This window comes from Notolepis coatsorum, assembly GCF_963971535.1.
Source record: "Notolepis coatsorum genome assembly, chromosome: 12".
Classification (NCBI taxonomy): Eukaryota; Metazoa; Chordata; class Actinopteri; order Aulopiformes; family Paralepididae; genus Notolepis; species Notolepis coatsorum.
The window spans coordinates 81,405,874-81,432,789 of record NC_140176.1 but is presented as its reverse complement, the minus strand read 5'-3'; the positions used below and the strand labels follow the sequence as shown (position 1 = coordinate 81,432,789).

The following is a 26,916-nucleotide window of genomic DNA, read 5'->3' as shown; positions in this document are numbered from 1 at the left end:
AAGTTCGACCGCCGCCCGGAGCAGGCGGATGGAACGAGTCCCACCCTGCCTGTTGATATACGCCGCTGCCGTCATACTGTCTGTCCTGACCAAAACGTGCTCGCCTACCACCAGGTGGTCAAACCGTTTGAGGACCAGGAGGACCGCCTTCAATTCCAACACATTGATGTGCGGGGTAGATGGGCCAGCATGAACCTCCGTCCAGCTGCCCCGCACTGCGTGGGTCCGACACGTCCCTCCCCAACCCGTGAGAGAGGCGTCGGTGAAGACCGTGATGTGTGAGCGCCTGCTGCCCATGGGGACCCCAATGGTGAGGATACCCAGCCTCTTCCAATGGGCGAGATCTCCCCATATCGACAAAGGAACCGTCAACTGTTTCCATTTGTCCCTCACCGGATCTATTCTCATAGAGAAAAACCACCTCTGTATCCTCCTCATGAAGAGGAGGCCAAGAGGAACCACCGTGTGAGCAGATGCCATCATACCGAGCAGACGCATCACTTGCAGCGCCGTGACCGTCCCTCCCAGACGGAAACCCCAGAGCGTGCGAAGGATAGACACCCGGTGCTGCTCCGAGAGGGTTACAATCATGGGCCTCGACCTCAACGTCAAGCCCAAGTACTCCACCTGTTGACTGGGAAGAGGCGTACTCTTCTTCCAATTCACAGCAAAACCCAGCCTGGTGAGGAATTCCACCATCAGCCTGGTATGAGACCTGGCAACCTCTTCCGAACGACTGAGGAGTAGAATGTCGTCGAGATAGAATAGAACTCGTATCCCCCGACGACGTAAAGGCTCCAGCGCAGTCGCCACGCACTTGGTGAATGTGCGGGGAGCCAGAGAATAGCCGAACGGCAACCTCTGGTACTCGTACGCTACGCCCTGAAACAGGACCGTAGGAACTTCCTGTGAGGAGGGAAAATCGGGATGTGAAAATACGCATCCTTCAGGTCTATGGAGGTGAACCAGTCTCCCCTTCTGACAGCAAGCAGAAGGAGTTTGACGGTCAACATTCTGAACGGTCTCGCTACAATCAACCGATTGAACGCGGACAGATCCAGTATAGGTCTGACCCCCCCTGTTTTCTTGGGTACCAGAAAATAACGGGAGTAGACGCCTGACATCGCGTCCTCTCTCGGAACCACGACGACGGCCTGCTTCGCCAACAGAGATTGGATCTCGTCTGCCAGGGCTGTCACTGCTTCTGACCCTGACAATAGGGTCGGCACCAAACCTGAGAACGGAGGGTGGGGTTGTGCGAACTGCAAAACAAGCCCCTCCCTCAACGTTCTCTCTATCCACCCCTCCAAACGGCATTCTTGTCGACATATGTGAAAATAATCCCACAGCGCACCCGCCGTCAACTGACGCTGGGCCGCAAGGAACTGAACACCCCTCTAGCGCATGCTGAGGAGTTGTTCCGCAGCTAGACACGCAAGGCATGAGGACCCCATGGGCTCCTACACGCCGAAGCCCTGCAGTGATATTGCTACCACCCAAATCACGCTCGCCTCTTCTTTGCAGACCACTGCCGCTCTCACGGGAGTGGGAGGCATCAGCGCGATACCCCGCCTGACAAATGCGAGGCCGGGGTAACCCTTGCTGTACATTCAACAGAAGAGGTCTCGAGTCCCCCTGCTGACCACTGTAGCTAGTGGCAGCTGTAACACCAGGCTCATCCATCACACAACGTGTGGTGCAGGAGCCACGCGACAGCACAACCTTCTCACGGACAGACCCAGGCTCAGCCATCAACTGGGTGTCAGCCCCTGTCCCCATGAGAAGTGTAGAATGGGGCCGCATGCGCTTCAAAGAAGGTCCGCGGCCCGCAGCCAAAGGAGAAGGATCAGAGCCCCGCTTCCGTGGGTAACAGAGAGAGGATTGAACGGGGAGCGGGCTGCTCGCGGCAAAGTGACGACGGCTTGTTTTATCCAAGCCGAATTCACCCAAAATGGCCGATCCCTCGGCCGCCAAGGCTGTCGGCCTTGTGGAACCCTGTTGACTCTCCGCCCAGGGCACCACTGGCGGGGGAAACATGGCCGCCTGTCGAGGATCTCGCCACAGTCGTTGACGAGACCGTGCTTCCACCTCTGGCTGCACAGCGTGAGGCGGTGTAGGACCCAGATCAACAACCGCCTGCGCCTCCACAGAACGACCAAAAAGACTTTCCGTGGAAAAAGGAGTCGTGAGGAGAGAAAACGTATCCTCTTCCCCAAGAGGAGAGTGCTCCAACCAAACATGCCTAACAACAAACGTTGATAGCATCCTAATCCTCCCCGCAGTTATAGCTTGCGACTGAGTCAAGATCTCTATAACACCACAAACATGCAACATGTTTACAATGTCGGCTGGACACATAGCCCTACTACCCGACGCCAATGTGGATAGGAAACTAGCTAGCTGAGCCATAACACTGGCCGCCGCTACAAACCATCCTGCAGCAGTATACCACTCATCCGTCCATACTGCCACCCTCCGAGCCGATTCGCTCTCAAGCATCGGCCGGGTGGGACATCGTTCATCCCCGCCGGGGCACAGGAACAAAGCTACCTGGCTACATAGCCACGGTACACCCGGCCTGCACCCTGTTGTTAGCCCGTTTACCCGTAAAAAAGGTAAATAGGACTCAGCGAAACCCCCCACATTAGCAACCAACTGACCTTCATCAATGAAGCGGGCAAGAGGAGGGAAAAGCGGCAATGTCCCGCGGCGGGGATTATTAGAACAACGACCCATTTCAGCGTCAACATTAGCATTAGCAGTAGTAGCATTAGTAGCATTAGCGTTAGCAGCGTGCTCCAGGATCACCAGGAAAACGTCCACTGCAGTGGAACGTTCACCAAGCCACCCCGGCCCTGGCGCCGAAACATACTCCACAGCATTACCAATACCAACATTGATGCCTGATGACACAGGGCCTACCTTTGTACAAGCCGGCTCGATAGCCAAACCTTGTACGCTGCCCCTTGGTCTGCTGCCGTCAGACGAGGAAACATCAACACAGGCCCGACGTGTCGCTGAAACATGCCTCGAAGATGCCAGGGGTAAGCAAACCTCCGGTAAGCTTTCAACATTACGCAATTTCTCTAATCTTTTCATAACAACTAGTTAACATAAGGTGCACTGCATCCGTTATGATGGAAACGAAAATAGAGGAAGAGTGTTTGGTGACCAGGCCCACTGTCTTATAGGCTACGCCTCCATAGGGGCGGGACCTGGCAGGTGTAGGTGTTACAAAGGATCAGATTAAACCGAATATATATATTTATTGATTGATATATATTGCATAGTATTTGTATATCGTTTGATATCCCTTGTATATTCCTTGTACATATACACGGAATATCCCTTTAGCCTAGACCAAACCATAATATTTCATTCTCCTATTGGACAGCGGTCCACAGGCGCCAGGGCCATGCCTCCGGAGTCAGGTTCAAAGCCACCGTCAAGACATGTCTGTACATGCCCGGCCTTGCCCAGGGATACGAGACAGAAATGAGGTTGGCACTAGATTGTTCGCCGTGCATATAAATATGGCGCAGGTGAATACAGAAGTAGAGTTACCCAATAAGTTGAAGCCTCACCCACGATACTCTGTGCGGTGAAGTATGGCCTGTTTGGCCCCAAATAGAGCATTGAGACCGCGTGCGAATTAATAACTGAATTGTCAGAGTTTGGCGCTATACCGTCGAGTGCGACATATTTCTATTAAGTCAGTAATAGTCTATTTGTGTATAGTGTATCGTGCGGCTAAAGTTCTACAGTGACCAGCATCACCAACGCTTCCTCGTACCAGCTAGATTGCTTATCCAGGCTGGGCTGCTTTCATGGCGCTTTCACCCGAGGAGACCTAGACGAGAACCGTGTGGACATGTACACTGGATTAATCTACCCGACGACTACATAGCCCTTTGCGGCTGGATTATATTTGTTTTGGTCCTGTGATTTATGGAGCGGAGAATCGCCGACGCCTACACGTGTGGGATTTACCCTGTGAGGAGCCACGTCGAGTCTGCGCCTCAGAGAGCCTGAGGCCGGCTAGCTTTCTTCACTGTGGAGCTACAGTCTACGGAGAACAGCTGTATTCGTCTGTGGATCAAGAGACTATTGCACCGTCTCCTGTACTTGGAGTCTCCTTAGTCATCGTTGACCAGACTCTCTACTACCGACAGATCCTCTACCCCTGCTGGCTTACAACCGGGGGGACCCTTCCAGTATCTCCCGCTATATATTACTAGTGTACCATAGATATAATTCCCTAAGATTCAGGTTGTATAATTACCTCCTGCGTAACCAGAGAATGGACATTCATTATTGATTTGCCTACGCACATTCCTTTGCCTTATAAGCGCATCCAAAGTAAAATAGAGAAGTATATTATGTACCTTTTGCTACAATAAATACTTAATTACCACTTTGTGTGGAACCGATTAATTGTGGGAAGTGTTCATCATATTTATATATCATGTACTGTATGGCCAGTAATTAAAGTACATAAAGCGGTAGTGGTTTAATGATACCATACTTATCAATACAGTCAGGGAATTGTACCCCTCAGTTACAATTGGTCCTTCGAGCCGGAGGGTAACTAGTGTAATATTAATATAGTGGTATTAATATTGACATGGCCTATGATGAACACTCCACAAAACGGTTCTCCTAAAGTAGATCGCCCGCAGCGTAGACGGCAGACACCTCAGTACTTAGAGGATTACGTTGCCAATATACTACCTAGCTTTCTACAGACGGTAAACGCGGAAAAAGTAGATAGTAAAATTATGTCCGACCCTATCGACCAGGCTACCCCGCCAATAGAGGCCCTAGTGGGTTCTAACGTAACTGACCAAGCTCACGGTAGGGACCAGGAGGGACCCGACATGACTTTACCCCCCGCCAAGACCGAAGAAGTAGTCCCCGGAGAGCTCCAGGATAAAGACAGCTCTCCAGGGATGGAACTCTACCCGCTACAAGAAGAGGAGAGCACCCCGGAGATGGATCTCCAGGACTCGCCACAGGAGAACAGATCTCCAACGAGTACTGCCAGGAGCGGATCACCTCAACCAGCGTCTTCCCCCAGCGAGGCGGACAAGATGCTGGCACAGGCATTCCTCGCCAGCCTAGCAGCCTCAACAGAGCGCGATCGACTCCAAGCACAGACGCTTAGTGAGCGCGAACATTCTTCCATGGAAAGAGAACGCCTTCAGGCGCAGCAACGGAGCGACGAAGATCGTATACGTCTAGAGATTAGACGCCTTCAGACGGAAGAGAATATGGTAAGGGACCGGGCCGAAGCCCAGCGCGCCGCCGCCGAAGCCCAGCGCGCCGCTGCCGGTGCCCAAAGAGAAGCAGAGCGCGACCTCGCTCTCACCAAGCGCGAAGCCGAGCGCGACCGATTACAAGCGCAGATAATGGAGCAGCTGATCACCAGGGCAACACCCCCTCCCTCCGCACGGGGTTCCAGGGCCTCGTCAAGACAAGGGTCAAGGGCACCCTCCCCTACCCGATCAAGCGACCCTGAGCCCGACCACCAGAGGAAGCCTATACCCCCCTCCGAACCCCTTCCACCAACCGGTCCAAGTGAGACCCAGCTACAAGGAAGAAACGGTCTACACCACGGAGAGGCTAAATAGACGACTACAGGATCTAGAGGACCTGCCAGAGGAAGAAGAAGAGGGAGAGGAGGAGAGTCAAGCCCGACAGCAGCACAGTACTCCACAGGACCAGGAGGTCCAGTACAGCCCAGGCTCTACCCCCGCGGCTCTGCGCTACAGACCCCCGACTCAATTCACGGGTGAGCTTGACGCACGACCAGCCCCGAGGAACAGCACCTGGATACGCGGGCCATGGTACCCAGCAGGTACCAGCCCACCAAGAGGCGTAAGAGGAGACTCGCCTAGGAGGCCTCTCTTCCAACGCTCACCGATGTGCCAGCCATCCATGGCATCATACATTGGCACACCGACGTTTCCGGACTTCACCCACGAGAACAGAGCACAGTACACGGAGCTACGAATGTGCTTAGAGACAATGATGTCCTGTGAGGGACCAAACAGCTTAGACATGAGGAGTCATAGGTAGAGTGCTCAAAGGAAGGTTTATTTTCCCCCAAAATGTAAATACAGGGGACAAAAACCACAAAAGTGCACCAATAACAAATAAGCAAAAATGCTGTTCTTGGGCCCAGCAGAACTCGGGTCAACTTAAACAGAACAAACTAAAAATACCTAACACAACTGAACCAAACAAAACTGACCTCCAGACTAAGACAAGAGGGAGGTATTTATACTGGTTGACTAAACCAATACAGACACATGGGGAAAGACAAATAATCAATAATAAATTACATTAACCTTAATCATCTATAATTTATAATGAAGTTAGTTTGAAGAACACTATGTATTTATGTAGGAGACAATAACTGAGTCAAGCTAAAACATACATAAATCATAGTAGAACATCATTGTCTAATTAAATCCCCCCCCCCTCCTCTTCTCATGGAGTTGGTATCTCCCGGCAAGCCTCTCCTGGTATTTAAATCCAGCCTCTTCCAATTACTGGTCATTTGCCAGTTGCCACCAGGAAGAGCAGAGCACCGCCCGGGACACCAAACATGTAAGACAAAGAAACAGCATGAGCAAACAATTATGATAAACAATGTAAACTAAGTGTGCACTAACTTAGGACCTTGTAATATATCATAATGCAAATAAAGATGGAAGTATGGTATATGAAACAATAATAATGTGTGGTGTCATTATTTGATTTGTGTATGAGTATTATGGATGTTAAACAATGCATAAGGACAAAATGAAAAGAAGGGGAGTGTAGTGAGGGGGTGTAGTGGTTACCGACATTAGTGCTGATGTGCGGCAAATGGTGTGGCCGTCACTGATGAACCGTACAAGTATGCTATCCTACTGAAGCACCTCAAGGTGCCCCGAGCGCACAATATAGCGCTGGCCTATGCCACCTCTACTACCCCATACACAGCGGCTCTAGCAGCACTCGACCAAAGATATGGACGCATATGGGACTACGTAATACAAGAGATAAGGCATATTGACCGCCTACCCCCAGCCACAGACAATCGCTCACTAGATGACCTGTCTATCAAGGTACAATCCCTGGTAGGGATGCTGGGGGCGCAAAGAGAAAAGGGTATGCACGAACTGTACGCAAACTCTAATGTCGAGAGGATTTTAGAGAAGCTTCCGCCCGCCCGACAAGAGCGCTTCAGGCGGCAAAGAGACCACCGTGATCCTAACGGTCCCGAGCCATCCCTCCTAGACCTAGCTGACTTCCTGGCGAGAGAAGTCAACAGCCTACGGTTGGATACGTTCATGCGGAGCACCCCAAGCTCCAGAGAGGGACCTAGGAGAGCAAACGATGGCCGAAGATTGGTGACCGTCATGCACCAATCAGAATCAGTACCGAGCAGCAAGAACCACAGTACCCCCTCGATGAAAGAGAAGTGGAAGATGGTGTGCCCGTACTGCGAAAAGGAACACTGGTTGTCACAATGTGACACGTTCAAGAAGATGACCGCCGACGAGGTGAGTCAATGGATAAAGTCCAACCGACGCTGTTACCGATGTGCGCGCAGTCACATGGCAGCCGATTGCCGCTTAAAGAAGAGGTGTAATCGGTGTGACGGAGCCCACCTAGATGTCCTACACGACAGTAACAGAAGAAAGCCTGCACCCTCAAGCAGCACAAAGGCAAGTGTTATGTACATTGACCCCGCCAGCAGCGGGGGCGCCCGGGTGCTCTTAAAGGTGGTCCACGTAACACTGAGTTACCAAGATAAGGTCATGGACACTTGCGCCGTCCTTGACGACGGGTCAGAGAAGACCCTTCTCCTCGCGTCCGCTGCGCCCCAGCTGGGGCTGCGGGGGAGCGAAAACCAGATGACGATTCGGACAATAAGAAGAGATCTAAAGACGATAAAGGGCGAGAATGTCTCCTTCACTATCGCAGCAAGCGGGCAGCCAGAGAGACGGTATAGGATTACTAATGCTTTCACCAGCCAAGAAATAGGCCTGTCGCAGTACACCTACCCCATCGCCAAGCTGATGGATAAATATGTGCACCTGCGTCAACTACCTATACCGCTCATAGACGGTGCCACCCCGACCCTGCTGATAGGCTCCGACCATGCAGACCTCATCGTCCCGATTGACCGGGTCCACACAGGGCCCAGAGGCTGTCCTGCAGCAGTCGAGACCCGCCTAGGATGGACATTACAAGGCCCCCTCGCTAAGTCTCTTAACCGAACAGCAGCCACTAACTGCCTCCACTCCAGAGTGACAGAAGAAGACACCACCCTCCTACAGCATGTCGAGAGGCTATGGACACTAGAGACAATGCCCTTTAAGAACGAAAAGAAAGACATTCGTTCCAAGGAAGACATTTACGCTATAGCCCTCCTCGAGCAGGGGACAAAGAGAGTCAAAGTCAACGGAGTGATGAGATACGCAACTCCACTCCTGAGGCGAGAGGGTATGCCTACCTTCCACGCCCCAAAAGAAGCGACGGAGCGGTATCTATTGAACACAGAGCGGCGCCTAGCCAGAGACCCCGCTCAAGAGACGGTGTACCGCGCTGAGATTAACAAGCTAATCACAGCGGGACACATAAAGAAAATTGACATTAAAGAGGCCGATCAGACGACCGAATCATGGTACGTGCGGCACCACAAAGTCCACCACAACGGCAAGGATCGTATTGTGTTCAACTGCAGCTACCAGATCGGATCACAAAATCTGAATAAAGAGCTCTTGCCCGGCCCAACACTCGGCCCCTCTCTACTAGGCGTGTTACTACGTTTCCGCCAAGACAAGGTGGCCATCAGCGGCGACATCAAAGGGATGTTCCTGCAGGTGAGACTAGTGGAGGAGGACAAGCCCCTGCTGCGGTTCCTATGGAGAGAGAGGATCGGGGGTGAGCAACCAGCCATCTATCAATGGGAAGTCCTCCCTTTCGGAACCACATGCAGCCCATGCTGTGCTACGTTTGCACTGCAAAAACACGTCGCAGAGGACCCAGCAGCTGATGAAGAGGTCCGACAAAGTGTAGGAAATAGTTTCTACGTGGACAACTGTCTGCAAAGCGTCTCGACGCCAGAAGAAGCCGAGGCCCTTCTACTCAAGCTCCGCGCCTCCCTGATCAAAGGCGGCTTTGATCTCAGGCAGTGGGCCAGCAGCGACCCGCAAGTATTGCGCAGCCTCTCCCCCGAGGACAAGGCAGCAAGCAGCGAGACCTGGATGGCGACCATCCCAGGAGAAGCCCAAGAAATGACATTAGGACTAGTCTGGCGCTTCAAAACAGACTCGCTCCATTATAAACACACACCCCTGACCAAGGAGCAGGGAAGGTCGACTGCACTACCGACCACCAGACGGAGTGTATACAGAACACTCGCCAGACAATATGACCCGTTGGGATGTATTCTACCTTACACCACCAGGGCAAAGATGATTGTAAGAGCGTTATGGGACAAGGACCAGGGCTGGGACGACCCCATACCCGAACACCTTGCATCCACATGGAGAGAGTGGGAGACGGAACTCAGCTCACTCCCAGGTGTCAACATACGCCGCAGCTACTTCCCACCCACAGTGAGGCCGGAGACGTGCCAGATGGACCTGCACGTCTTCAGCGACGCCTCCGAAGTAGCCTACGGTTCGGTGGCCTACTTGCGTGCCCGAGAGGAGGGAGGAGAAATACATACTGCTTTCATCCTGGCTCGCTCAAGAATAGCCCCACGAAAGCAACAATCTATCCCGCGTCTAGAGCTCTGCGCAGCCCTAGCAGGAGCGCAACTCGCCACGTTAATCCAACGTGAACTCACCATTCCGGTGCAAAGAACAATCTTGTGGTCAGACTCCACGACAGTACTCACATGGATCCGGTCTGATTCGTGCAGATACAAGGTCTTCGTGGGAGTCAGAGTCACAGAGATTCAAGATTTAACAGAAGTAGCAAGCTGGAGGTATGTGGACACAAAACACAACCCAGCTGACGTCATCATCCAGGGAATGTCCCTGGATGACCTCACCCGTCACAACCTATACAGTGACGGGCCAGAGTTCCTCAAGCTCCCGGAAGAAGAGTGGCCTACACCCACCCCACGGGAAGCGAGTAAAGAGGAGGCCGAAAACAAGAAATCTATGTTCTGTGGATTGAACACACTCGTCTCCACAGACCCCGACATAGACGATTGCCTCACCCTAGAGAGTGCGCAGCTAAAGACATTCCTGTGGCACCACCCAGAGGTTCAGCTCACTACTGACATTACAGCAGCTGACTACGAAGAAGCAGAACTTCTTCTACTACAACGAGCCCAGAGAGACTCGTTCCCCGATGAGCTAGACTGTCTACAGGGAGCAAAGCCCGTCCCATCAGACAGCAGACTGCTCCACCTAGCCCCCGAGAGCGACGCCCATGGTCTCATCAGAGTGGGTGGTCGTCTGCGGAGAGCTCCAGACTTACCGGATGACGTCAAGTACCCGATAGTCTTAAACAGCCGACACAAGGTCACAGAGCTGATCATAAAGAAATACGACGAGGATGTGCATCACGCCGGGGCAGAGAGAGTCTTCGCGGAGATCAGACGTCGTTATTGGATACTGCAAGGGAGAGAAGCAGTGCGGCGCTTCCAGCGAACCTGTCTAGACTGTCGTAAGTGGCGAGCGCAGCCCAGTATACCCCGGATGGCTGACCTACCTCCCTGTCGCCTCCGACTCGGCGACAAGCCTTTTCACTCCACCGGTATGGACTGTTTCGGCCCGCTGTATATAAAGAAAGGAAGAGGAACCGAGAAGCGGTGGGGTATTGTATTCAAATGCATGACCACCCGAGCGATGCATATAGAACTCCTTCCAACCATGAGCACAGACTCATTCCTTATGGCCTTCCGAAGATTCACATCGCGGAAAGGCAAACCGTCTATATTATTGTCTGATCACGGGACAAACTTCAAAGGCGGAGAAAGAGAGCTGAGAGAGAGCTTCCAAGCTATGGGCCCAGAACTTAAGACCCACCTCGCTCCATCCCAGATTGACTTCCAGTTTAATCCCCCGAACGCACCTCACTTCGATGGAACTTGGGAACGAGAAGTACGTTCAATAAAGACAGCCCTGTACGCCGTGCTTGGGGCCCAGACCGTGGCGGAAGAAGTCCTAATGACAGTCCTCACGGAGATCGAGGGAGTATTGAACTCAAAGCCCCTCGGTTACGTCTCAAGTGATGTAGCAGATGTCGACCCAGTCACCCCCAACACACTCTTGATGGGGCGGCTGGACCCCGCGCTACCACAGACAATGTACAGGCCTGAAGAAGCGAACGGCCGAAGAATGTGGAGGTACAGTCAAGTATTGGCTGACAAGTTTTGGAACAGCTTCCTACTCCACTATCTACCGTCTCTACAGACCCGCCAGAAATGGGTGAAAGAGAGAGACAATTTGACAGAAGGGACAGTCGTCATGATTATCGACCAGTCACTACCCCGAGCTATGTGGCTGGCTGGCCGCGTAAGCAAAGTGATCACCGGTGCCGACGGAAAGGTCCGAGCAGCCGAAGTGCTCGTCCAAGGACGGATCTACACCCGACCCGTGGCGAGGCTAATAGAACTGCCAAGGCTCCCCGATACTATCGATGACGACCATGACCCCATGACTTTGTGAACTGCCCGACCCCTCACAACAGACATTGAGTAGCGGACAGTGCGGTTAATCTGTCTCTGCTTAGCTAATTAGGTGGGACTAATTAGGAGGCGGCTGTTACAAAGGATCAGATTAAACCGAATATATATATTTATTGATTGATATATATTGCATAGTATTTGTATATCGTTTGATATCCCTTGTATATTCCTTGTACATATACACGGAATATCCCTTTAGCCTAGACCAGACCATAATATTTCATTCTCCTATTGGACAGCGGTCCACAGGCGCCAGGGCCATGCCTCCGGAGTCAGGTTCAAAGCCACCGTCAAGACATGTCTGTACATGCCCGGCCTTGCCCAGGGATACGAGACAGAAATGAGGTTGGCACTAGATTGTTCGCCGTGCATATAAATATGGCGCAGGTGAATACAGAAGTAGAGTTACCCAATAAGTTGAAGCCTCACCCACGATACTCCGTGCGGTGAAGTATGGCCTGTTTGGCCCCAAATAGAGCATTGAGACCGCGTGCGAATTAATAACTGAATTGTCAGAGTTTGGCGCTATACCGTCGAGTGCAACATATTTCTATTAAGTCAGTAATAGTCTATTTGTGTATAGTGTATCGTGCGGCTAAAGTTCTACAGTGACCAGCATCACCAACGCTTCCTCGTACCAGCTAGAGTGCTTATCCAGGCTGGGCTGCTTTCATGGCGCTTTCACCCGAGGAGACCTAGACGAGAACCGTGTGGACATGTACACTGGATTAATCTACCCGACGACTACATAGCCCTTTGCGGCTGGATTATATTTGTTTTGGTCCTGTGATTTATGGAGCGGAGAATCGCCGACGCCTACACGTGTGGGATTTACCCTGTGAGGAGCCACGTCGAGTCTGCGCCTCAGAGAGCCTGAGGCCGGCTAGCTTTCTTCACTGTGGAGCTACAGTCTACAGAGAACAGCTGTATTCGTCTGTGGATCAAGAGACTATTGCACCGTCTCCTGTACTTGGAGTCTCCTTAGTCATCGTTGACCAGACTCTCTACTACCGACAGATCCTCTACCCCTGCTGGCTTACAACCGGGGGGACCCTTCCAGTATCTCCCGCTATATATTACTAGTGTACCATAGATATAATTCCCTAAGATTCAGGTTGTATAATTACCTCCTGCGTAACCAGAGAATGGACATTCATTATTGATTTGCCTACGCACATTCCTTTGCCTTATAAGCGCATCCAAAGTAAAATAGAGAAGTATATTATGTACCTTTTGCTGCAATAAATACTTAATTACCACTTTGTGTGGAACCGATTCATTGTGGGAAGTGTTCATCATATTTATATATCATGTACTGTATGGCCAGTAATTAAAGTACATAAAGCGGTAGTGGTTTAATGATACCATACTTATCAATACAGTCAGGGAATTGTACCCCTCAGTTACAGTAGGTGTATGTGTTTTTTCGTTGATGGAGTACAATAGGTACATGAGATGAGGTATATCTCGATAGGCTTTAAGAGCGGGACGCGATGGCCAAGTACGATAATATAACAGCACTTCCACAACCTGATTAATAACACACCAAATAAAAATAGGATAATATACACATCTAGCCTTTGGAGTTATTCAGGCTGCGCACAGCACTGGGGAAGAAACTCTTAGTAAACCGTGAATGTAAACGTTTTGTTTACCAATGATTAAGTGTTATTAGCTAAATATGAGTTTATAGAATTCTCCCTTGTATTTTCATTATTTACTCAAGCCTAGTGACAGACACAATATTTCTGACACTGGGAATACATTCCCTGAGGTCCATAGATGTCCCTAGATAATAACATGCAAAGGGACCTTATAGAAGTGGAGAAAATCTTCTATTTACTTGGGTATGTACTTTTAGGTGAATTTTCAGAAAATATGGCTAGGGCTTAAGAGGTTAAATACAACTTAATTTCTCACTCTAAAAATATTCCTAGATATGACATTATTTTCACTGGCACACAGTGCCTAACTTTGGCTGAAAGATAATCAAACTAATTTCTTTTGGGATGACATGACAAATGATTTGGTACCATCTCAGTGGGCAAATTCTAGGAGTGATTTATTTTTATTCCTATACATCCCTAGATTGTGTTTTGATATGATAGACAGTTTGGTTTTGTAGCTTATTAGTGGTCAACGAAAATTTAGTTTTCACAAAATAAGTCTCCTGCCATATTTAGCTGCCCTTCATAGATTTGCTTGTAGGTCGGGTTGTGGGGGTACTAGAGACATGACCATGATGAGGTTTTTATGCAACTGAGTTTCCTGAACGCATAGAGATAAACCCTGAGTCAATCGGATCTTCCTATGCTGAGCTATATGGTATCTTTCGCGCACCTACCAATTATCTCCACAACAATGAGGCATTCAACTGAAATTAAAGTTTTGTTTACTCACGTCTGAATTAGTTTGCAAACAGATGCCTGCAAAGGAATTCCAGCTGATAGGTAGGACCTGGAAAACACAATGGGTCCATAGCCTGAAGTCTTATCAAGTACAGGTCCAAAGTTGATAACAATCCCATGGAAAATCCCATCGGTATGCTTATCCAAAATGGCCATCCGCTCCAATACATTTCGATGTGCGAGTGAGTAATTCTCCAAATAAACAACTTCTTTATCTTCTTCTCTCCCTTTATCATAGTAATCATCCCTCATGTAAGATACCGTACTCCAGAATTTCATTGGCTACAGAAATGGTCAATCATTTTCACCATCAGAGGTGACTGGTCTGTTCAGGGCCAGGCGAAACCGGACATGGTCACTTGTCCGAAACTGACGCTCGTTGGTTTTTTGGTCTTGTAACCCGAGGAAGCATGTAATAGGTAGAGTATGGTGTCAATGAAACGGCTGTCATTTTAGCTTTCCAACAATGTGTTGGTTGATCGGCAACAACACAGCCTGAAGCAGACAGACGAGGGCACAGTGCCCGATGCGTGGTGCTTTCTGTACTCCCAACACAAGACAACCTATTCTCCCTCACCAACTCACTCAAGTTTCCACTGTCGTCGTCCTGCGACAACTCATGCCTGGCGAAGAGTCTTATTATAACATTATATTAACCACTTAATGATTTTCTGGACTGGAGTACCTTCTTTTAAACAGAAACCTGACTCTGAGGGTTAAGCATCGGCCGGCTCCGGGATGCATTTTTGCCGATCAACCAATACATTGTTGGAAAGTTGAATTTGCCGCATTTCGATCGTCACCCTACTCGTCCTATTGTGTGCTTCCAGTCTTGAGTTACAAGATGAAACATCCGACGAGCGTCATTTGACAAGCCATTCTGACAAGTGACCACATCCGGTTTAACCGGGTCCTGAACGGACCAGTCACCGCTGATGGCAAAAATGATTGACCACCTTTGTAGCCAATGAAATTCTAGAGCCAACGCTATCCCATGCGAGGGCTGATTGCAACGAGAAAGGGGTAGAAGAAGCCAGGGAAGTCCTTTGTTTTGACTAGAGCCTCGGAATCAATGGAAACTGGCGGCCATTTTGGATAATCATGCGGAATTAACGCCGGTACACACATTACTAAAACCATTGTAAAACACAAATTTTCCGTGGGATTGTTATAAACTTTGGACCTGTACTGTAGATAAGACTTAAGGCTATGGAACCGTTATGTTTTCCAGCTCCTACAGCTGGAACTTAAAAACTGGCATCTGGCAACAAGTAAACAGAAATGTGAGTTCACAAAACATTTACTTCAGTGTGTTCAAACCTCTGTAACTCTATTTCATTAGCACTCAGAGTGATTCAAATTTGTTGTGGAAGAAAGATCAGAATGTTTCCTTTCAAAAGAGACCAGACTCATGCACGTGCTATAAGTATAAAGTATAATAATGTCCGGATATGACAAGTAACTAGGAGGTCGCACATTTTAAGCTTTGCTGCTAGCATGTAATTTAATCCTACAAAACGAATCAGAATAAAGTATAATCATTTAAATTATTATAATAATAAATTACTTTGGGTTATGCAAAACTAGCCCCATTTTTGCCCGATGCATGTGGTTAACTTATTATAACAGTGTGAGCCTGTCAGCGAAAATAAACAAGCTCTTTCACTGTACTGACGTGCATGTTTCCCTTCATGTGATTATATTGCAGCCTGTTTTGTGGCTGTGGGCTGAAGTGATCACCCTCAATACTCAACCAATTACAAAAATATGTTGCACCTATTATTCATTTAGATCCAAATGATGGAAGAACAGGGTCCAGGTTTACTGGAATTTTAACAACCACATTAAAGGAGTCCAATTTGATCCCCGCAAATGATCATTCGGTTATTCTGTTTTTATGACCCATCCGTACAACGTAGTTGGCAGTAAACACCATTCTGAGTCTGGTGCATCAGACCGATGCATATTTCCATGGCGTCGTTGTCCAACATCCTATACGACAAACATTTTACAGGTATATTGTCAGGATCTAGCAGGTTTTATGCAAATGTAGAATATCCATAGAATTATCTATCTATCTATCTATCTGTCTATAATTGCATCTATTGTGCATTACTTAAACAGTGTCTACAATGTACTTATCTACTGTGTTAAAGCTGATTGTATGTGAATTGTATTCTGGGTGTGTGTGTCGCATGTGCGTGTGTGTGTGTGTCGCATGTGCGTGTGTGTGTGTGTGTGTGTGTGTGTGTGTGTGTGTGTGTGTGTGTGTGTGTGTGTGTGTGTGTGTGTGCGTGCGTGCGTGTGTGTGTGTGTGTGTGTGCGTGCGTGAGCTGAATGTGCCTATGCTGAACCCTGAGAGGCGAGCCTACCTGCGGAGGACATCCCCAGCCTGAAGTGATGGAGTCTGTGAGGATCTATAGGCCTATACCTTGCAGGCTGCCAGGCAAGTGCACATCCACCATATCTATAATTGTTGTTTCCTGTAGCAGTACTATGCTATGCTGTCCATTCTCCCCTCGCTAGATGAGGTCCATGGGTTCCCAGTGAAGAAGTTGGGAGCCAATGACATCAGGCGAGGGCAGAACCTATTAGCTAGGTGTGTGCATTTCATTCAAGCTGTGGGACCTACACATGGGGGTTCCCTCTGTTACGTTTCACCGACTTGGAGCGAGAGTCGGAGGACGAGAAGACGAGGACACAGACCTGGAGCGAGAGTCGGAGGACAAGAAGACGAGGACACCGACCTGGAGCGAGAGTCTGAGGACAAGAAGACGAGGACACCGACCTGGAGCGAGAGTCAGAGGACGAGAAGACAAGGACACCGACCTGGAGCGAGAGTCGGAGGACGTGAAGACGAGGACACCGACCTGGAGCGAGAGTTGGAGGACGAGAAGACGAGGACACTGACCTGGAGCGAGAGTCGGAGGACGAGAAGACGAGGACACCGACCTGGAGCGAGAGTCAGAGGACGAGAAGACGAGGACACAGATCTGGATCGAGAGTCAGAGGACAAGAAGACGAGGACACAGATCTGGAGCGAGAGTCTGAGGACGAAAAGACGAGGACACAGACCTGGAGCGAGAGTCTGAGGACGAGAAGACGAGGACACCGACCTGGAGCGAGAGTCTGAGGACGAAAAGACGAGGACACCGACCTGGAGCGAGAGTCGGAGGACGAGAAGACGAGGACACAGACCTGGAGCGAGAGTCGGAGGACGAGAAAACGAGGACACTGACCTGGAGCGAGAGTCGGAGGACGAGAAGACGAGGACACCGACCTGGAGCGAGAGTCTGAGGACGAGAAGACGAGGACACAGACCTGGAGCGAGAGTCAGAGGACGAGAAGACGAGGACACAGATCTGGAGCGAGAGTCAGAGGACGAAAAGACGAGGACACCGACCTGGAGCGAGAGTCTGAGGACGAGAAGACGAGGACACAGACCTGGAGCGAGAGTCAGAGGACAAGAAGACGAGGACACAGACCTGGAGCGAGAGTCTGAGGACAAGAAGACGAGGACACAGATCTGGAGCGAGAGTCTGAGGACGAAAAGACGAGGACACAGACCTGGAGCGAGAGTCTGAGGACGAGAAGACGAGGACACAGACCTGGAGCGAGAGTCTGAGGACAAGAAGACGAGGATGCAGACCTGGAGCGAGAGTCTGAGGACAAGAAGACGAGGACACTGACCTGGAGCGAGAGTCTGAGGACAAGAAGACGAGGACACAGACCTGGAGCGAGAGTCGGAGGATGAAAGACGAGGACACAGACCTGGAGCAAGAGTCAGAGGACAAGAAGACGAGGATGCAGACCTGGAGCGAGAGTCGGAGGACGTAAAGACGAGGATGCTGACCTGCGGGATTGCGACTCTCTTGCTGCTTTCCTTCTGTAGAATGATCTGTTTTGAGACTGTTGTGATCACCGAGCTGCGGAACGAGCAGAGCCTCAAGCCATCGGGATACATATTGTTGCAACGCTGTTCGCCAATCGTGGGTGAGTGGATACAAAGTTGGAATACCACGCCGGATAACGAACTGTGTCCTGAGCTGTCAGTGAGTGGATTTTATGAACTGTTATTGAAACTGTGTATTGTAGGAACTGTGTTATTGAAACTGTGCGTTGGAGCGTAGTGCTCTGGAACATTTCACTCGTCTCTGTTGAGATCAGTAAAAGTGCGCATTGACTCTAACGCATGAACGTGGGAGCTTGACTTGTTTTAGCGTGTTATTCTTTGCAGCCAGGAGGACGCTACATTGTAGCCCGCCCTTGTGGTGGTAGGTATCCTGGCCTTCGCTTGGAGTGCACCGTTTCGGACGGAACACTTTTCGGCCCGAAGCCGTGAGGGGTTGCGAGAGAGGGAGGGGGAGAAATCCTCCCGGCCCCCACCTTCAGGCTGCATTTATATCCTTTTTCTGTATTGTCTGTGATTCAGCGCTTCCACTGCCCCAAACCTAGGTTAGGATGTGGGAGGAGCATTCTGGCCCTAGGCATAACCTCTAGTAGTAAACAGCCCTGCTACCTTACAGCCCTCTTATTTTGCTGTGTAACACCCAGTGTGTATTATCCATAAGTATGTGCAGTCACTGCAGTGTCTCCCTGAGATCAATTGTGTGATAAATGTCTCAGGCTATTTGCAGTGAAACATGATTTAGTGTGCAGTGTTATTCTGGACTGGCTGTGTGCCAGTTCCCAGACCTGTGTGCAGTGTAAGCACCCTTCCCTCACGTGTATAGTGCCTCTTCTGGGCAGGACAGGTAGTGTGGGTGGGTATAGCTCTGGGGGTTGACCGATAGTGCAGAGCGTGCATAGAGCGTTTTCTCCCTATAATTATCCTATTTTATTACATGGCGTTTTAACATTCGCCGAAATGCTTGATTGTGATTGGTCAATAGCCCCCGACAGCGGTGAATTATTTTTCGATAACCACCGGTGATTATTGTTTTTCGCAGCTGGAGTAATCAAGCCCCACTGACACACACTGTTTCAGTGCAATTAGACACACCTGCCGGGCTGCCGGCGATAATAATAATCACTTTATTTGGACTGACAGAGGCACAGAACAACTGCGTCTGCATTTGATCTCGTCTTGTCGATTTTGTAAAATGAATTAGGTATATTGTTAGTAAGTTAGCCATGTAATAAGCGGGATAATGTATAGCTATACTCGGTCATCATTGCAAAATAATTGACCTTCACTGACGTTTAAAACACCTCGCCGAGGCGGCTCGGTATTTTAAACTCTGTGTCGGTCAATTATTTTGCGACAATGACCTCATAGCTATACATTATCCCTTACATAATTTTTTTTTCCACTTTTTCTCCCATTTTTCTATTTTTTCTCCCATCCCAATTTTCATATCGTCCAATTCAACCCTCCCCTGTCTTCGAACGTTGTTTCTTGCCTCCCACAAGCCGGCTGCAATGTGGACTAAGTCATACATAGCACGAGTCCCCTCCGATACTCGAGGTAACAGCCGTCGCATCTTTTCACCTGCGCGGCTCGATCTTTCAGCGTCTGGGGTCTGGGCTTTGGAGGGGCCCCCGCCCCCGTTGCTTCTTGATTCTACTGCGCAGGCGCACCAACCGACCTGTAGGAGTCGCTGTCCACAACGCCCGATCCCCACCCTTCAGTTTCCCTCCCCGTAATACGGCCAATGTGTATTACTGTGGACGACCAGCTAAACTGAAAGCAATGTGGAGAGCGGGGCTCGAACAGGAGGCATCCTGTTCGAGCCTAGTCTCCAGCATTCGTTGCGAGCGCCTTGCCCACTGTGCCACGTAGCCCCCTACATTATCCCTTACTTAATATAGTCTATTCTAATATCTATTTAGATTTATCTATGAAATTGTATGCCATTATATTTACATAATAAAGTATTGCCTTTTTTTTCTTAAACATCCTCTCCTTGTTTGTCTGTGGTCCTGGGGAATAATTTTTTGTAGTGCCGTTGAACCCTTAAGTACACCCGTGCATTTGCACCTCCTAGCTGTAGACCGGGGTACTTCCCACTGGGGTCCAGTGACATGTGCACACAGGGAATTCCACACAACGGCACCAGAGAGTCTGTGTTCTAATAATATTGAGCTCAGTTGTAATCCAGCCCTAACGCTACGTTCACGTTACGTGGGAAGAAGCGGAAGAACCAGCTTCCGACTGGGAAAAACCATTCACGTCAGCCTCCTAGTGGTAATTCCTACTAGGACATATGGGATTTTTTTATAGACCCCGATATCTCCCACTTCGCGTCACGAATTGCGGAAGTATGGATGTGGGCGTTTCATCGAGTCAACGCGTGAAGGCTTCCTAGTTGTAGCAACGAGATGTCCTCTGGTTCTTCCGCTTCTTCCCACGTAACGTGAACGCGGCATAAGTAGCGACCAATACCTGTTTCTTTATTTGGTCTTGTGTATTAGGAATATTCATTGACCTAAAAAAGGCTTTTGATACAATAGATCATGAGATTTTACTGAAAAAAATGGACAGGTTTGGTGTCGAGAGGTTGCGCACAGGTGGCTGAAAAACTATATTAGTAACTATCAGCAATTTGTTCTGATGGGTCAGCATAAGTCACAATGCTTATACATTTCCTGTGGTGTCCCACAGGGGTCAGTATTGGGACCCAAATTGTTCATTTTATACATCAATTATATATGTCATACTGAAACTTGTTGAAGCTTGAAAGAAATGTACAAATTAAAAGGTTGGTTCAACACAAATAAGTTATCAATCAATTTGAAAAAAACAACAACTTCATGATATTTGGAAATTGTAAAATAAACACTGATCCTCAACTGGAAATTGATAATGTAAAATGTTTTAGAGTATATTCAAACAAGGGGTTTTAATAGACCACAAACTCTGATGGAAACCCCACATAAAATATTTGTGTTCAAAGTTAGCGAGAAGTATTGGTGTTGGTGGTGGGACCTAAATGCAGACAGGGCAGAGAGGCAACAGGCAGGACAAGGCGTGACACAAAGGGACTTTACATAACTTGAAAACACTACAAAGAAAACCTCTCAGCTAATGCTGGAAGAGGGAAAAACTAAACAAGGGAATACACGAACATAAACTGGATCAAGACTCACTAGACGGGGTACGAACAAGGTATAGCAGGCGGAGGGAATCGAACAAGGCAAGAACAACGACGGTAAACAGGAACTGGAACAGCAAGGACACCGGAACAGTAAACAATGAACGCGCAATGAGAGACAGGGCAGACTAGACATATACACAGGTTGATTGACACATGAGGGCTGATTAACAATGAGACACACCTGGGAGGGGAAACAGACTGACAGACTAAAGTGGAACTAATACAAGACAGACTAAACCTAAACACTACACGAACAACTGCCTCTTTGAACTGCTGCGGTCAGGCAAGCGATACCGGAGTCTTAAGGCGAGCACAGAAAGACTCAGAAGAAGCTTCTATCCCCAGGCCATCAGGCTGCTAAACGAACAATAAACACTATGCAACAACCATCAAATGCACACAGCACACACACCCACACGCACACACTCACTCAAACAAACAACACACTGCAGCACCCACTCTCCACACTTTAGATCACACAAACACACTTTACACTTTATATTTATTGATAAAGGATTTGCACTACAACTCGTACACCTACTGTGAATTGTACCTAAATTGCACCTCGTCCCATTCCTGCCTTGCACTATATAGTATTGTATATTAGTACACTGCACAGTATTGTATATTGTATGGTAACTATGTCTATTCTGCATCGAACATTGTACATATGTCTAAACTGAACACTGTGACCTCATTTTTTTACTTCTAATTTTACTATGTTATTTTATTTCATACTTATCTTGTCTTGCACAGTCTCTGGAGCGTAACAGTAAGAAGCATTTTGTATAAAAGTATTCTGTACTTCTGTATGACAACTATTAAAGAAACTTGAAACTTGAAACTTGAAACACTAACTAAACACACCGGAGACATAAACACTAACAAGACTAAACCTAAACTAGACAAGGGAATACAAAAAGGGTAACAAGCAGACTGGAAGATTTAGCAAGAGAGGCAGCACACACAGAAACATAGACAATATAATAACACACAACTGTACAAGGAGTCCAAGAGGTAATGAGGGGTATTGTCCAGCAGGTGGTGAAGCAGCAAACTGTCCATGGGTGAGTGGAGGAGGATGAGGAGGAAAGAAGGGGTAGGGGTATCTCAACATTTTGGGGGCATTGTCACTAGGCTAATAAGAGAGAGGAGCTTGAGCAGTAATGTGACTGCCTAATATATATTTATTTTCTCATTTGGATAGTTGTATATATAAAAAACTGTACTTTTATTAAATGTCTCATTATTTGTTATGTTATTTTTATTATATTATAATGTAAAATATTGTAGGGGCAGGGCTTGATACATTTATTTTTATTTATTTGTTACTTCCCCCTGTCCCTTCTCGAACACTTATTGAACTGTATCGAAATAGTCTTTGACTATTTACCTTATTTTTTTCTTTTGTTTTGTTTTATGTTCGAGACAAATACAAATCAAATCAAGCCTTGTCTTCTGATCCTTTTTCTGAAAAAGCATTTTGATTGGCGTATGGATCACTTGTTACTTCCTGTTCCTGGCACACTGTCAGATGTGTATACTCTGCCCGTTGCAATGACCCACATAATTGCAACGTCTCCTGTCTCCTAACTATTTTAGTTTGATTCACTTATTTGAATAAACCTTCTGAAAGATGTTTCTACCTTTCATTATTGGATATTATTGATAACCATGACAATTTGGATATTGAATATAGTCAGATATACAAGTCAATTTGGGTGATGGAATATCCCACAATATCCAGCAGAGGAAAACATGGACTTTAATGGAACGGGACAGACGCCCACTCTATCAATCCGAGTTCTACGGTCACGGTGCTCTACCGTACTCAGTCTACCGTACCTGAGTGTTGCCACATCTGCTGACTGTTCAGCCGTGGAAGTGGCTGCTCAGCTCTGAATTATACATTCACGTCATTATGGGCATACTGACACACTGCAGAAATCAAATGCGTTTTACCGTTCCTTGCTCACCCGTGCGTTTGATGATATCACTAATACTAAAACACATAAAAACTATATTTCCACGTTGTCCATATTGATGGTGATTTGCTTACTGAGTGTCCGCGGGGGAACATCTGGGAATAATGTCGCCCATCGTAAGCAGCTGTTTAAAGTGCCTCACAGTGCCTTTCCCATCGCTTTACAGTATGTACAGTATAGTGCAAAAGAGGAGGGGCAAACGTGTCCCTGTGCTAAGAAGTGGCTGAGGACTGCCATATGCGGGAGTGCATTAACTTCTCAGCTGTCAATCAAAAGCTCACAACTTAAGTGGTGTGCGTGTGTGCGCGCGTGTGTGTGCGTGCGTGCGTGCGTGCGTGTGTGTGTGTGTGTGTGTGTGTGTGTGTGTGTGTGTGTGTGTGTGTGTGTGTGTGTGTGTGTGTGTGTGTGTGTGTGTGTGTGTGTGTGTGTGTGTGTGTGTGTGTGAGAGAACCTGGTGACATCTGGTTGTGTTTCATCATTTATGAATGAGAGTACAGTACCTTTTAGGACTGGCAGTGTCTTTTTTGACTCTGCGTTGGTCCCTTATTGGTCAGAAGCAGCCCATGCTGTACCCACTACAGTAAATATGCGTTTCCAACCTGTCACTGATGTTCGCCCTTTTCTATACTGGTCACCATTAAAGCCTAATAATAATATTATCTGGTGATTTTTTTAAAAGAAAGAAAAAAAGAAAAAGTACCATATCAATGAGGGATATATTATCATACGTTCCCCTATGAATCAGAATAGGTCTGTTTTTACACCAGCGTTTACAAACATTACCAGCATAATCAAAATCAAACATTCTATAGCCTCCAAATACAGGCGAATACAATTTAAAAACTCATATACCTGTTGGTTTGTTAGTTCTTGTTTCAAGAGCTCCGTCGGTCTTGAGAATTGAGAATAACTTGAGAATAAATACATCTCCCTCCTTATTTCTTATTTTTAGGAGTGGTGGGGCCTACCCATTTCTTTACATTCTGATTACCCTCTGTTAAAGAAAATCACATCCATTCACCCCCAGTGACTTTAGGAGGTGGTTTTCCGTTTGGTTTCTCTTTAACGGATATCAACATTGTCAGTTGTCACAGAACATCGCTGTGAAATGAGGGTGGTAATTTCACTATAGATATATTTGCAGTGTAAATCTATTTAGTCATACTGGGGATTAGATTATTTCTAAGCTTGTAACGAGGCGCTCAAGGGCATTTGCTTTTCAGGCTTTTCATGCCGTGAGTGAGACGTTTTATAGATGTTTTGTCTTCTATCAACGCAAACATTATGTAATGACGCAACGCTCTGTGATCTTTTTTTTGTACCTTCATTCAAGGTGAATAGAAATCGCTGAAATATTACAGTCTGTGTTTAGAACTAGTGTACAAATATTTACAAATGTGTAAAGAAAAAAGAGAAAATAATGAAATACTGTCTTTTACTATTATGCACTTTGCTACTAAGGAATCTACCTTGCCTATATTACTACCTACTATGTTAATACTGTATGGCTATACTACTATGCACTCAAGACTGTAGCACTTAGCAAGTTCAACACTGTTGGACGAACAATGTTACTGACCCTTAGTTACCTGCTGACTCGTTTTACATACTTGTTGTAAGTCACTTTGGATAAAAGTGTCAGCTAAATGAATAAATGTAAATGTAAATTTACTGCAATGCACCTTGATACAACAAGACTTGTATATGTTCTACTACTGGATGCATTTCTCAGGGATATTCAAAGCAGGGGTATGAAACCATTTTTTTCTTCCAAATACATCTCAACGATTGTCAGCCATTTTTGCTCTCTCTCTCTCTCTCTTTCCCCCTCAGCCAAACAGATATTTTTAGGTTAGGACCTCTGAATGGCTGGTTACCTGCCAAAGTAGCCGGTGGAGTAAATCGATTGAAAGGAAAACTGTTATGCTGCCACTTCTCACTCCAACCAAGGTGCTTGAGTTGTAGCATAGAGCAAAGAGAACACTGAATATAGCTATAAAAGCTCCAAGCGTAGCCGGACTCACCCTTCTCTTCAGAGTATGTACACTGTCGCTGTTGTAACTTTCAAAGCCTTTGGCTGCAGGGAGCTTGGAGCTTTTTTTTTGCAACACTCACCTTATCACTCACTTTACTCACTTTAGACACTTTAACACACTTTCTTTATATGTATCTATTATTAAAGAGATTTGCACTACATTCATACCTACACTAAGTTTTGTACCTCATCTAATTTCTGCATTGTACCTCACTGTTACTCATTTTACTCTGTATTGTATATGTATATTGACTGAACATTCCTTTACTTCCCTTTTAATTACTTTTTTTGTACTTACTTTTTTTTTACTGTATGTAGCACACTCTCAGGGGCTCATACAGAAACAAGCATTTCATCATAAAGTATTCTGTATTTTATTATGATAAATAATAAACCAACTTGAAACTTGAAATTTGGGAGCTGTCGTTAATCCCCTACACAAATCCCAGATAACTTGCTGTGATTTTGAGGCCTCCCATAGGAGCACTGTCGCAGTGAGGATGGGGACAGGGCACTTCGTACCTGGGAACATCATTAAATCCTGAGTGGCCTTTTCATCCATGTCTTTATTCCATCGCCCTGGGCAATGGGAACCACATAATGGGTAATTGAATCATTACTCAAGCGGCATGTTTAGTCAGGCAAGCTTTATTATTTTTCAGTGTGTACAGGTGTAACGAGGACAGGGTGACAGCAGTACACTCCTCCACGCTGCTCCTGTATTATTGTTTACAAACTTGTATCTCAAATAGACTGAATGTTTTAACCTCTTAAGCCCTAGCCATATTTTCAGAAAATTTGCCTAAAAATACATAAGTAAATGGAAGATTGCTCCACTTCTACAAGGTCCATTTGCATGTCCATCTAGGGACATCTATGGATCACAGGGAATGTATTCCCAGTGTCAGAAATATTGTGTCTGTTACTAGGCTTGAGTAAATTGTAATGAACCAAAGGAGAATATCAATTATTATTATTTATTTTATCTTATCAAATAACACCATGCTAACATTGACCAGACGTGAAGAATTGAGCCACTGAGCTCATTCAGCACCTTCTTGGGAAGTGTAGTTTTATGAAATTTGAAAGCCTTGTGTCTCCTCGTTCATAGGTCTACACACACATTGGAAAACGTAGCCTGGAGCCGACAGACAAGGGCAAAGTGCTGCAATGTGCGAGCAAGTGCGTGAAGGCCCAAATACGGGCCGTATGATACTTACGTGGTTAAGAGGTTATGGTTATAGAGTAATTAGGCTATCCCTTTCTATATGCCCCCTGCTATATTTCTCTTGGATGCATGGATCTCTCCGTTAGGGTGACCAGGTCAAAATTGTTCAGTCGCAGGACAGCAGCACTGCTTTTGCGGGACAATGCAGGACACGTAGGTAAGGGGAAAAAATATATGATTTATTTTTATTTTTATTTATTTTTTAAATTGCTAATTCAAATTAAAGAAATGTGTTTATTATTTAAATGCCTTTATTTCATATTCGACGCCGACGGTAGGCTATATATAGCACATTTTGTTATTCATCTTAAACTGTAGATGCTTCACCTAGCACCTGGATTTGTAGAGAACAGAATAGACCTGTTTTCCCTGCATTGACTATATTACTTACACAGCGGCCATCTGTGGTGTACTGTATGTGTTACAGGTACCAGGACATGGCACCTGATATAGATGTTA

The 26,916-nt window shown here is 47.2% G+C and overlaps 1 protein-coding gene across 1 annotated transcript in view; it reads right to left on the bottom strand.

Moving 5' to 3' along the window:
* Positions 1–18,076, bottom strand: part of trpa1b (transient receptor potential cation channel, subfamily A, member 1b) — a gene marked incomplete at both ends in the record, with an annotated part of 185,226 nt that extends 167,150 nt beyond the window's left edge. The window contains 7 exons of the mRNA XM_084325910.1: positions 16,774–16,900; positions 16,983–17,105; positions 17,188–17,269; positions 17,352–17,433; positions 17,516–17,651; positions 17,762–17,815; positions 17,925–18,076. Coding sequence (XP_084182036.1) covers positions 16,774–16,900; positions 16,983–17,105; positions 17,188–17,269; positions 17,352–17,433; positions 17,516–17,651; positions 17,762–17,815; positions 17,925–18,076 — 756 coding nt within the window. The remainder of the gene's footprint in view (positions 1–16,773; positions 16,901–16,982; positions 17,106–17,187; positions 17,270–17,351; positions 17,434–17,515; positions 17,652–17,761; positions 17,816–17,924) is intronic.
* Between the last annotated feature and the right edge of the window lie 8,840 nt (positions 18,077–26,916).